At 44.3% G+C, this 13,411-nt stretch overlaps 1 protein-coding gene across 1 annotated transcript in view; it reads right to left on the bottom strand.

Annotated features, from left to right (window-relative positions):
• The window catches only part of LOC123753993 (condensin-2 complex subunit D3-L), a 65,366-nt gene that overhangs the window by 14,616 nt on the left and 37,339 nt on the right, over window positions 1-13,411 (bottom strand). The window contains exon 12 of the mRNA XM_045736061.2: window positions 12,446-12,642. Coding sequence (XP_045592017.2) covers window positions 12,446-12,642 — 197 coding nt within the window. The remainder of the gene's footprint in view (window positions 1-12,445; window positions 12,643-13,411) is intronic.

Genomic DNA, 13,411 nt, shown 5'->3' with positions numbered 1-13,411 from the left:
CAGCAGGATAAAGTCCAAGGATGGCTGGAACTTAACTTAGAAGCATGGGGGACCTGCCACTACCAATGTGACACTAGAAGCACTATAGAAGTGTTGAGGTCACATAATTGTCACATCACACTGACAAAACTGACTTGGGAGAGTTGGCAGAGGGCCGGTGTATCGGGCTCTCTGGTGCCAGTTTGTTGGTACAAAGAGTTTGAGCTAGTTTTGTGTGATTTAATAATTTTGTTACAATTGTTCGGAGAGTTGTTTGGCAGGTTTTAAGGCTTCAGTTCATTTGCTGACTTCCTGGATGTTTTCCCAGTAGGGTGGCAAAATGTCATCTGCTCGCTGCACCTCTATGAGAGGGGATCAGGTTTGGATCCTTGCTAGGCCAAACAGAACTTCCATGACTGATGTGACCTAGTAGATAAAAGCAATCTCAGTGAGATAACTTTAAGAAGCCACTAAGGAGGTTCCTCCAGAAAACCAGTGACACTGAAATAAATCAATATAAATATATCCGTGGTAGCTCCCACAACTTGGCTGGACTAGGCAACCTCTCCTTTGGACATCTGCTGCATGAACTGCTAATCAGTGATGTCATTGAGATTTCATCACTGCCACGGCCAAAGTAACCTTTTCTTTCCAATGTTCAGAGATGGTATTTTAACAATGAACAATGTTAGAAACAAAAACCTTTGTTATTAATTAATATTTTTCTTGCTCACCACAAGGGTGTTGTATAAAACAGGACTGGGACCATCAGTCCAGTTTGAGGCAAGGACCAGAACCATCAGGCTATTTTTGAGGACTAGGTGCCCACCTATAACAATATTTTTAGGAAGGGAGGGGGCGGAGATTATCTTGAGGTTATCTTGAGATGATTTCGGGGCTTGGCATCCCCGCGGCCCGGTCCTCGACTAGGCCTCCTTTTTGTTACACACCCCCAGGAAGCAGCCCGTAGCAGCTGTCCCATTTACTACTAGGTAACAGGGGCATCAGGGTGAAAGAAACTTTGCTCGTTTGTTTCCGCCTCCACTGGGTATCGAACCCGGAACCTCAGGACTACGAATGTGAAGCGTTGTCCACCCAGCTGTCAGGCCGACTGGGGGAGGGCCTTACAGCTGAGTGGCTTAAGGGGGTGGTTATCTGGAGATGATTTCGGGGCTTTTTAATGTCCCCGCAGCCCGGTCGTCGACCAGGCCTCCACCCCCAGGAAACAGCCCGTGACAGCTGACTAACACCCAGGTACCTATTTACTGCTAGGTAATAGACGTATAGGGTGAAAGAAACTCTGCCCATTGTTTCTCGCTGGCGCCTGGGATCGAACCCAGGACCACAGGATCACAAGTCCAGCGTACTGTACGCTCGGCCGATTGGCTCCAAGAGTGTGCTCCGGGAGTGGCTAACACATTGCAAGTTTACCCCAGGTCATGTGATTTAGTTCCAATACCCAGTTGCTACTATGCTAACTTGCTGCCTATTTCTTTAGGTAAGAGCTCCCACCACTGCTGCATATTTTGACTCATCTAAGAAATATTAACTCTCTATCTAGTTAAAATATGCCCTGATCTTTTTAGCCGGGTCCAAATTCCTGTTTTGAGTGCCAAATGTCTCTAGGCATTTGAGAATTTAGTTTTTTCAAAGTGACAACTATTTTATATAGGCGAGCACTACTGACTGTTGCAGCAAGGTAAAAATATTGATCAGAATTTGCCCAGATATATAATAGTAGACCACTGTGAATTTGGCCAGGGTTGTATAAGAGCTCAACAGCTTCACTTGTATAGCTTTCTGCACATTTATCACAGTATTACCACACTTACATTTTGCATGGAGCCTAGTTTTACTATCATACACTTCCATTACATAGCAGTTCTTTACACTCTCCATAAATTATTAATAACTTGTGTATACTGTATATGCATACTCTTTTACTTTGAAAATCTTACGATTTCAAGTTTTATCTTGGCTACAATATTTGACACAGTACCCTCAGAACTTACTTAACTGTCAGCAACATTAATAACTCATTTTAATCCATTTCAATAATATTTGCACAACAAAACCCAATTCACTAGAAGGAGAAACAAATTATAAACAAATATATATAATTACACTTCAGCAATAAGCAAATAATATTTACTAAATGATATACTATACTGTATACATTTTTACATTCTTAATTAATTTTAAAGGATAATAATAGTGAGAGAAAAGATTCCATGTGCTCCAGTAGCAGTTCACATGGTCACATGCACGGGCAGTCTCGGTACAACCACTACACACACCTGCTGCACTCACCATACCTCGCACACACCTGCTGCACTCACCATACCTCGCACACACCTGCTGCACTCACCATACCTAGCACACACCTGCTGCACTCACCATACCTCGCACACCTGCTGCACTCACCATACCTCGCACACACCTGCTGCACTCACCATACCTAGCACACACCTGCTGCACTCACCATACCTCGCACACACCTGCTGCACTCACCATACCTAGCACACACCTGCTGCACTCACCATACCTAGCACACACCTGCTGCACTCACCATACCTAGCACACACCTGCTGCACTCACCATACCTTGCACACACCTGCTGCACTCACCATACCTAACACACACCTGCTGCACTCACCATACCTAGCACACACCTGCTGCACTCACCATACCTAACACACACCTGCTACACTCACCATACCTAACACACACCTGCTGCACTCACCATACCTAACACACACCTGCTACACTCACCATACCTAACACACACACCATCTACACTCACCATACCTAGCACACACCTGCTGCACTCACCATACCTAACACACACACCATCTACACTCACCATACCTAACACACACCTGCTACACTCACCATACCTAACACACACCTGCTGCACTCACCATACCTAGCACACACCTGCTACACTCACCATACCTAACACACACACCATACCTAACACACACCTGCTGCACTCACCATACCTAACACACACCTGCTGCACTCACCATACCTAGGCACACACCTGCTGCACTCACCATACCTAGCACACACCTGCTGCACTCACCATACCTCGCACACACCTGCTGCACTCACCATACCTAGCACACACCTGCTGCACTCACCATACCTAGCACACACCTGCTGCACTCACCATACTTAACACACACCTGCTACACTCACCATACCTAACACACACCTGCTGCACTCACCATACCTAGCACACACCTGCTACACTCACCATACCTAACACACACACCATCTACACTCACCATACCTAACACACACCTGCTGCACTCACCATACCTAACACACACACCATCTACACTCACCATACCTAACACACACCTGCTGCACTCACCATACCTACCACACACCTGCTGCACTCACCATACCTAACACACACCTGCTGCACTCACCATACCTAGCACACACCTGCTGCACTCACCATACCTAACACACACCATCTACACTCACCATACCTAACACACACCTGCTGCACTCACCATACCTAACACACACACCATCTACACTCACCATACCTAACACACACCTGCTGCACTCACCATACCTAACACACACCATCTACACTCACCATACCTAACACACACCTGCTGCACTCACCATACCTAACACACACCTGCTGCACTCACCATACCTAACACACACCTGCTGCACTCACCATACCTAGCACACACCTGCTGCACTCACCATACCTAACACACACCATCTACACTCACCATACCTAACACACATACCGCATAAGAGGCTGGTACATAAGCTGGAGAGACAGGCAAGTGTAGCTGGTAAGGTGCTCCAGTGGATAAGGGAGTATCTAAGCAATAGGAAGCAGAGAGTTACGGTGAGGGGTGAGACCTCCGATTGGCGTGAAGTCACCAGTGGAGTCCCACAGGGCTCTGTACTCGGTCCTATCTTGTTTCTGATATATGTAAATGATCTCCCAGAGGGTATCGATTCATTTCTCTCAATGTTTGCAGACGATGCTAAAGTTATGAGAAGGATTAAAACAGAAGAGGACTGTTTGAGGCTTCAAGAAGACCTAGACAAGCTGAAGGAATGGTCGAACAAATGGTTGTTAGAGTTTAACCCAACCAAATGTAATGTAATGAAGATAGGTATAGGGAGCAGGAGGCCAGATACAAGGTATCATCTGGGAGAGGAAATTCTTCAGGAGTCAGAGAAGGAAAAAGACTTGGGGGTTGATATCACGCCAGACCTGTCTCCTGCAGCACATATCAAGTGGATAACATCAGCGGCATATGCCAGGCTGGCCAACATACGAACGGCATTCAGAAACTTGTGTAAAGAATCATTCAGAACTTTGTATACCACATATGTCAGGCCAATCCTGGAGTATGCAGCCCCAGCATGGAGTCCATATCTGGTCAAGGATAAGACTAAACTGGAAAAGGTTCAAAGGTTTGCCACCAGACTAGTACCCGAGCTGAGAGGTATGAGCTACGAGGAGAGACTAACGGGAATTAAACCTCACTTCGCTGGAAGACAGAAGAGTTAGGGGGGACATGATCACCACATTCAAGATTCTGACGGGAATTGATAGGGAAGATAAAGACAGTCTATTTAACACAAGGGGAACACGTACAAGGGGACACAGGTGGAAACTGAGTGCCCAAATGAGCCACAGAGATATTAGAAAGAACTTTTTTAGTGTCAGAGTGGTGGACAAATGGAATGCATTAGGAAGAGATGTGGTGGAGGCTGACTCCATACACAGTTTCAAGTGTAGATATGATAGAGCCCGATAGGCTCAGGAATCTGTACACCTGTTGATTGACAGTTGAGAGGCGGGACCAAAGAGCCAGGGCTCAGCCCCCGCAAACACAACTAGGTGAGTACAACTAGGTGAGTACACACCTGCTGCACTCACCATACCTAACACACACCTGCTGCACTCACCATACCTAACACACACCATCTACACTCACCATACCTACCACTACCAAGTGAGAAGGTGGTGGAGGCCAAGACCGTCAGTAGTTTCAAAGCGTTATATGACAAAGAGTGCTGGGAAGACGGGACACCACGAGCGTAGCTCTCATCCTGTAACTACACTTAGGTAATTACACACTGGCTGCACTCACCATACCTAACACACACCTGCTGCACTCACCATACCTAACACACACTGGCTGCACTCACCATACCTACCACACACTGGCTGCACTCACCATACCTAACACACACTTGCTGCACTCACCATACCTAACACACTGGCTGCACTCACCATACCTAACACACACCTGCTGCACTCACCATACCTAACACACACCTGCTACACTCACCATACCTAACACACTGGCTGCACTCACCATACCTAACACACACCAGTTACACTCACTATACCTAACACACACCTGCTGCACTCACCATACCTAACACACACCTGCTACACTCACCATACCTAACACACATTGGCTGCACTCACCATACCTAACATACACTGGCTTCAATCACCGTACCTAACACACACTTGCTTCAATCACTATAGCTAACATACACCTGCTTCAATCACCATACCTAACATACACCTGCTTCAATCACCATACCTAACATACACTGACTTCAATTACCATACCTAACACACACCTGCACCAATCACCGTACCTAACACACACCTGCACCAATCACCATACCTAACACACACCTGCACCAATCACCATACCTAACAAAACTTGTTCAAAGTTGCTCCATAATGTCCACATATGCTATAACCTTGGTCTGGAATATGGATAAATAGCAGCTAACTAGTCACACATTAATACACAGTACACTGGGCATATAAAAGCTTGCTATTGGTACTGCAGAGAATGACACTATCTTCATGTTCATTTCAACACTGCCATGCAAAAATCAAGCATTAAATGTAATGAAATGCTACTGTCTGGTGGGCCACTCAGTAGCTCCTAAGCTACAAAACTGGGGCTGCAAGCCTTAAGGAGCTCAAGTACCCAGCACTTCGAGACCCACCCAAGCATACAGGCAGCCACGACCAATATCAATCTCTCTCTTTCTATGAGGCAAGTGAAACCTGGGAGGTCAGAAGTCAACAAACACCCCCCCCTTCCAAAAAAAAAAAGCATACCAAAACAAGTAGTTGCTTGAGGGGAATTATTAACTCTGAGGTAAACAAGGCAATCATTTTCACATGGCCTTTAAGCCCTTAAAGGGGGCAATACATTTATAGCTGGATTCAGTAACTATTGGGGCAAGGTGCACCACAGCTATATGGTTGGGAGTACAGCATAAGATTTAAAAGTCACGCGGCTACACGGGGTTCACATCAGCTTTCTCAGGATCCTAGTAAACAGACGCCACTTAAAAAGAAATCGTGGGTAACGTTCCCGGGTGTGAGGGCCTCGGTACTGAGTGAGCCACCAAGGCTTGTGCACGCAGCATGAGCTCACAGCACTGCTGTTCAGCTTGTGACCACAGCATCGCCTAAAAATGTCAAAATATATATGTAACTGGTATTATTTATTACAGAAGAGCCTGACTGTGATAAAGACTGTGTACAATGTTCAGATATCAGTGAACAAAATGCTGTTCAAGATGTTCACAGCACTAACTACAGCTCACTACTATTGCTTTGTCCATCTAAGAATCTTCAAATGACTTCTCATGTTCCTTTATAAAATAAACATGTTGAAAATTATTCATTTATAGGATTTAATGACCAGGATTCTGATAATAGCAGGACTGAGGTGAGAATTAGTGCTGTGTGTAGTAAGGTGGGAGGAGTAATCTTGGTGAGAGAGGGAGGGTCGAGTTTGTGTCGTCTGCAGACTGGTGTGTGGCCACCTGCTGTCTGGACTCACCATACCAGCTTAGTGGTTCACTATGGTGAACACAAATGTAGATACTTATATATTTAACATATGTGTATAGTGTAATAACAGCAAAAGGAATATGCTGGGACGAGTAATTTTGATGAGGGAGGTGACGTCGTCTGCTGGCTGGTGTGACAGTACTCTTGTTGCTTGGACTCATCATACCAACTTTGTGGTTCAGTATGGTGAACAAAACATGTAGACACTTATATATAATGTGTGTATATAGTGTAATAACAGCAAAAGGAGTATGTTGGGAGGAGCCATTTTGGTGAGGGAGGGAGTGAGGCTGTCGTCTGCTGGCTGCTGTCTCACTTGTCCTGCAGCTTTTTGTGGCCACTATGTTGCTTGCAACACTATACCAGCTTAGTTGTTCACTTATGGTGAACAAAACATGTAAATAGTTATATATATATATATCATGTGTATATAGTGTAATAAGAGCAAAATTATTTGTTTATTGTTTTATGAACATAATAAATGAATCACTAATATGCACACCATACTTTTGAGTATAACAATGGTTCACACATTTTATTACATAAATATATCACACTACACACTATTGAATAATATTACTGCAAAAAAAAAAAAAAAAAAAAAAAAAAAAAAAAAAAAAATAACACTGAAATAATTAGGTAATAATATCTTTGTGGCAACTCCTTCCTGACAGCTCGGGACACTGACTCTGTCAGTGCCTCAATTTTGCCAGACTTCCTCGCCCTATTGCGGCCAAAATATGTCACCTAGGATTTTTTTTATTTTTCCTGTGATCAAGAAACATTTTAACAATCTTAGAAGAAAACAATTTAATTTTTTTTCTTGCTCCTGGCGGTGTTGCAGGCTATAATGACAAGTGGCGCCCAGGGAGTAATTGCATATCATGCAAGGTAATGGAAAAGATTTTGCAAGTTTGCAACTCGCTGGGACTCTGAAGATGCATCCATAGGTCCACCGAGCCCCAGCAAGGTTTTCCAGGGTCTGTAAGCTGACTGATACGGGAAGCCCAGGCACGGTGTTCTAACCGATTAGACCCAAAGCTAACAAGGGGGAGATGAAAACACTGGTATCCCAGCGACGTGTACAATCATAATATATAACATATATACATATATAAAACATGGTGTCTATTTACTGGAGCCGTGTGAAAGCCAATGAGAGAGTGCACAGTGGAAGGGTTAAGCTGTAGTGTTTTGGACTGCCATTTGGAGGTAGTGAGGTGCATTAACAGCTTGACTAATGCACCAGACTACCTGATCTTAACTTATGCCAACAATGGTTGGCCTTATTTTCCTCAGGGTTACTAATTTCCTTTCAAGCAGTTGCATGTTTTGATATGTTTATACTTTCTGATAGTTTTTTCTTGGGTGGGCCACAGAGGGCTGGTGTGATTTCCTAAGATGTGGCGGCCCAGGTGCTATAGCTACGGGGAGCTACCGAGGGAACCATCCCACAGAGATCAGTCTAAATCTACTGAAATTTAGATAAATATTGCTACATACAAATTAATATTGGCTTTACTATAATTTACCTGAAGAGGGATAAATATATTTAGCACCGAGACAAAGCAAATTAATAACAATGAAAGCCTAAACAAATGCAAAACTTTCTTGTAAATACCTTGGGAATCCAATGATCCTGAGAAAAATTAATTGAAGTCTTTTAGCTAAAATTTCATAACTGTTGACCTACATAACAGTAACACCTATGAGCTTCACATTGACCATACACTCCTCGAATTTTCCTGGAATCTTAGTTATTCAAAGCAAGTTCTAAGAGAGCAGCATAATTTTTCTCTGTGAAGAGGCGTTTCACCTGACTATCCTAATGGGTAGATCTAGATTAAATGATATAACCTTTGAGTGTTATGTCACTCATACTTGAAACTCTGCAGAAATTAAATACAAAATCTAAAGGATCAGCAACTGCTTGCAAATGAATACCATAACTTCACATTATGAAATATTAGCAACAATTATTAGAAACAATCATATTTCCACTTTAAAGTAATGTAGTAATAACAATTGTGCATGAAGTAAAGCAAGCAAAATAGTTTCTCCAGTTCCCTAAGCCAGGCATCACTACAAACATTATTACATGTATCAGGATACAGGCAAGTAGTTGTAACATTCTTAGCTATAACACTGCCCCTTCCCCCCTCCCTCACTCTCTTCCTAGTGACAATGTGTAGGGCTCGTATGGGGGGGGGGGGGGAATGCACGGGTGGGTGGTGTGTATGGGTGGGTGGTGTGTACGGGTGGATGCTGTGTATGGAGATATAGGTGTAGAGAGTATGGGAGTGGCTGCTATGTGGATGGAGGAGTAAGGGGGAATGCTATGTGGAAGGTGCTATACCTGGGGTTTACCTGCAGTGGGTTCTTGGAGTTCTTATGTTCCCCAAGTCCTGACTTGTGATAAAGTTATCCAACAGGCTGTTGCTTACTGCTCCTCACAGCAGGCCCACATATCCACTACAACTTAGGTTGGTCGAGCACTTGGTGAAACAGATGGAAGCAGACGAACCAATACAGAGCCCGAAGCCAACCTTTCTGGATTCTTTCCCGGTGAATGGAGGAATGTCATTTGCTTTCTGTGCCTCATATGAAGGAGCCAGTTCTGGCTCTGGTCCCCAGCAGCTCAAATTGAACTCCTGCCACTGATGGGCCTTGTAGTGTGGAGTAACCTCAGTAATATAGCTACAGGGAGCCACTTTAGGGATCCCCCAGAAAAAAGAAATTTCAAGGAAGGGGGGGGGGGGGGAAAGAGTGGACTGGAAACAAGACAGGAAATGAGGCCATGCATAGAGAGTGAGTCACTCCTATAGCCCCGTCCAACAATGTGTGCATAATTATGTAGATTAGAGGGTAGATGGCTGAACAGGATCCTGGAACAAGCAAGTAAAACCCTGGAATACCACCTGCAAGGTTAAGGAATATCAGGTCCAAGCCTGTCAACATTTGGAGTCTATAGCAAGAGGGCTGCCAGGATGAAGAAACCCAACTAGTACCAGCCTTCAGTGATAATCCCTCTAACTTCACCACACTAAGATTGCATTGGTGGAGGGTCCACTACTTCTGGAAGAAGTCAAAGAATCCTGTGACTAACTATGCACTCCTGTATTAAACAGGTGGGATTACCATCCCATAAAATACCCAAAGAAACAGTTGAACAAAACTTTAGAAATCTCTTAAGAAAAAGAAGTAAAAAATGGAGATGGGCCCAAGCCACATCCCGAGCTAAACCTTGCCCCAATTCTGAAACCCTCAGACGCTTTAGAGCCAGACGCAGACGGGAAGGAGAATGGTGAACCAAATCGTCAGGAAGAGGAACCAAGGTCGAGTTAACCAACAACTCAATTCCAAGTCCGTAAAACTCAAACCGGGCAGATTCGGGTCAGCCAACCTGCCATACAATCTAGAGTTGCAGGACTGAAAACTTGTGATGCAAAACTGCTTGAAACTTCTGGGCTTCCACAAAAGAATGGGTGATCATAAGCACATGGGAAAAACAAGTCCCGCATGACTCTGGGTCGTAGGTGACACCGACCCAACAAGCAGCATGGCGAAGGCACAAAGAATGAATGTCCCCGAGTGACAACGGCAACGAACAACCCTTAAATTCACACAAGACAAAAGCAAGCTCTGAAGAGGTAGCCATGGTCCAACCAAGCCCGTGAGGGTTTTCTGGGGCTTGAAGGGTGAATGAGTCCTGCATGAAGCCCCGGCACTGAGGTCCACGACACCGGTAAGCCCAGTTGATACAGGCAACCAGACCATCCAGTGCCAAAGGAAAAGTCCAGGGGGCAGCAAGAGGATTACACCACACACACTCAAGGCTGGCCAAATAAAGTAAAAGGCAGGACCCCTTAGCTAAACAGCAAATTAACACAAAGTTTATATAAAAAAAACTAGAACGGTGAACGAGCAGCCTGTGAGAAATATCGGTGCACCCGTAAGCAACTTGTGGAAAGTGCAAGCTGTGCTAACTGCAGTGTGCCCCACCAGCCAAAAACACTCCCAAACCTCATGCAAGACAGAAAGCACAAGACCCCCAGCTTACCTTAAGAGCAAGGACCACCCAAAGCAATGAGGCTCTCCCCCTGAAGAGAGTTTCCTGGTCGCTCCAGGGAAGACAACTCTGATCGTGCCAGGGTAGTACTCACAGAGGACACAGGGAAGGAAACCCTGAGCTCGTGCATATCTAGCACATTCTGGCTCCTGGCTCATGCACATTTTTGGGTAAAACACTGCCAAAAAGGCAAGAAAACACCAAACAAAAGGAGACAGAGGAGCTAGAGCAACAGGACTGCCAGGTAAGCACATCAGTAAAAAACTGAAGCCAGTTGACCCAGCCTGCCAGGATTGGCCTCCCCCAACAAGGAAAGGGGGTGGAACTAACTAGCACCAGGCCAGTTTCACTAAGTTTTGGCTGTTTTCCTCTTCTTGAAGTTATTTTTTTGACATTTTGGGGGCCTTGGTCTCCTTTTTAAACCATGCAGTGGTTTGTTTTGATTCGCCTATCTTTCTGGTGCCTTCCCAGGTGATGGCAAAGATGATATCCTTTAAATGTAAAGTGATCATAGGCCATCACTCCCTTCAGCTCTCTGAGGGTCCAGGTTCTGGCTCGTGGTCCCCGGTAGGCAAAAAGAACTCCGTAACTGATGACACTAGGTACTGTAGTATGGCACATAATCAGTGACGATAGCTTCAGGGAGCAGACGGGACTCACCAAAGAAAACCACGTTCAGAGCTCACTACCAAACTTGAGCATGAAGCTGGGCAAGAGAAGAGGCAGGAAGTCAAAATATAGAAGATGCCTTCAGAGATAGGCATGGACTCTGGATCGTCAAGTCTCCTCTGCTGGGGCAGCCCTTACTGTCCAACTGCCTAGAAATAGTGTGTTAAGTAATGAACTGCCCCTTTCTGGTGGTGCCTTGTTAGCTCCATAGTTCCCTCTCTTACTCAAAATGTTTGGAAAACTGGATCCAAAGTGAGATGGCCTCCTCCTGTGATCATCTGATTAGGAACGTCACCTCCTGATGATCACCAGGGTAGCCAGGGGGCAGTACTTTACTTAATGCCAGAGGAATGTTTGATTGCATACTTCTGCCAAACATCTGCCAGAGGGAGCTTGAGTTTTGTGAAGCTTTGTTAAGTTCCATCACGTAGATTGCCTTTATTGTGTGATTGACCTCTGATTACCTCAAGTTGCCTGGTCTCTCTGAGGAGACCAGACAGACACTGTCCCACTAAACCCTAACATGACTATAGTGTCCTGAGAATGCCAGAGCACCAGCTCTGCAAAGCTATCAAAGCACCTCAAGAAAATGGCCGTTTCATTACGCACCACGTTTTTCCCTCCATCTTTTTAAATGGCATAGATGATTGTGTACATTTTCTTATATGTAATAAGTGCAAAACATGTAAAAATGGTTTACCTACATATCTACTCTAACTGAAAACAAACTTTCCAGAGGATACCACGCCCAGAAAGATTAAAATAAACAATAAGTAACAAAATGACAGGCAAGACCTAAAATACTGGTAAAGTTGAGCACCAGACCTATAACAAAATGTTACCTGAGAGATAATAGTTTTCTTGATGACCATTCCCGCCATTGCTGCTTCTTCTGCCAAGTCTGTGGGTTGATCAACATCCTCTGGTCTGCATTTCAGAGAAGCCAGCTTGATCTCATCACTGCTGAGTACTGTGAGTGTGTCTTGTAACATGGGCAGGCTACTCGGGGTCAGCTTAATGCGCCCGTCAACCACTCCACCTGCACCAATATTTCACGCAAAATTGTATCTCATAATAAAATTAAAATTACTGTATGTATGTATGTGTATAACCATTTACTGTATATCAATTAATATACTAGACAACTATTCGCCTTCAACTGAAATAAATACCATACAACAAAGAACTAAGCCTCACGCACACATAAGAAACAAAACTAAACATAGTGTACAAAATTATAAAATTTATAAACAAATTGCAGAGAGGTTTTAACTCTAATCTACATACAGCTTGATCACATTAAGGATATAAAGGGAAGTATCTCTAGAACCTCAACACCAATCAATTAAGGATTGAAAGACCAAGAGCGGTATTTCATCCTTAGCACATACAACTGTGTGAGTACAGAGCAAAAAGCCACACAAGCCTCTTACAAGTGAAAACTCAAAAGGCAGTGCAAGGTCCAGCCGGCCTTATGACGCAGAACTGACCAAAGTCACCACAAGAATCCAAATGTTCCTCACACACAGACATGAGAATTCAAACCGAGAGTGAAACATCATGGTAAACCAAGAGTGAAACATCATGGTAAACCAAGAGTGAAGCATCATGGTAAACCAAGAGTGAAACATCATGGTAAACCAAGAGTGAAACATCATGGTAAACCAAGTGAAGCATCATGGTAAACCAAGAGTGAAGCATCATGGTAAACCAAGAGTGAAGCATCATGGTAAACCAAGAGTGAAGCATCATGGTAAACCAAGAGTGAAGCATCATGGTAAACCAAGAGTGAAGCATCATGGTAAACC

This window comes from Procambarus clarkii, chromosome 1, assembly GCF_040958095.1.
Source record: "Procambarus clarkii isolate CNS0578487 chromosome 1, FALCON_Pclarkii_2.0, whole genome shotgun sequence".
In the NCBI taxonomy this organism is placed as follows: Eukaryota; Metazoa; Arthropoda; class Malacostraca; order Decapoda; family Cambaridae; genus Procambarus; species Procambarus clarkii.
The sequence above is the reverse complement of the archived record's forward strand: the minus strand, read 5'-3'. Positions and strand labels throughout refer to the sequence as shown.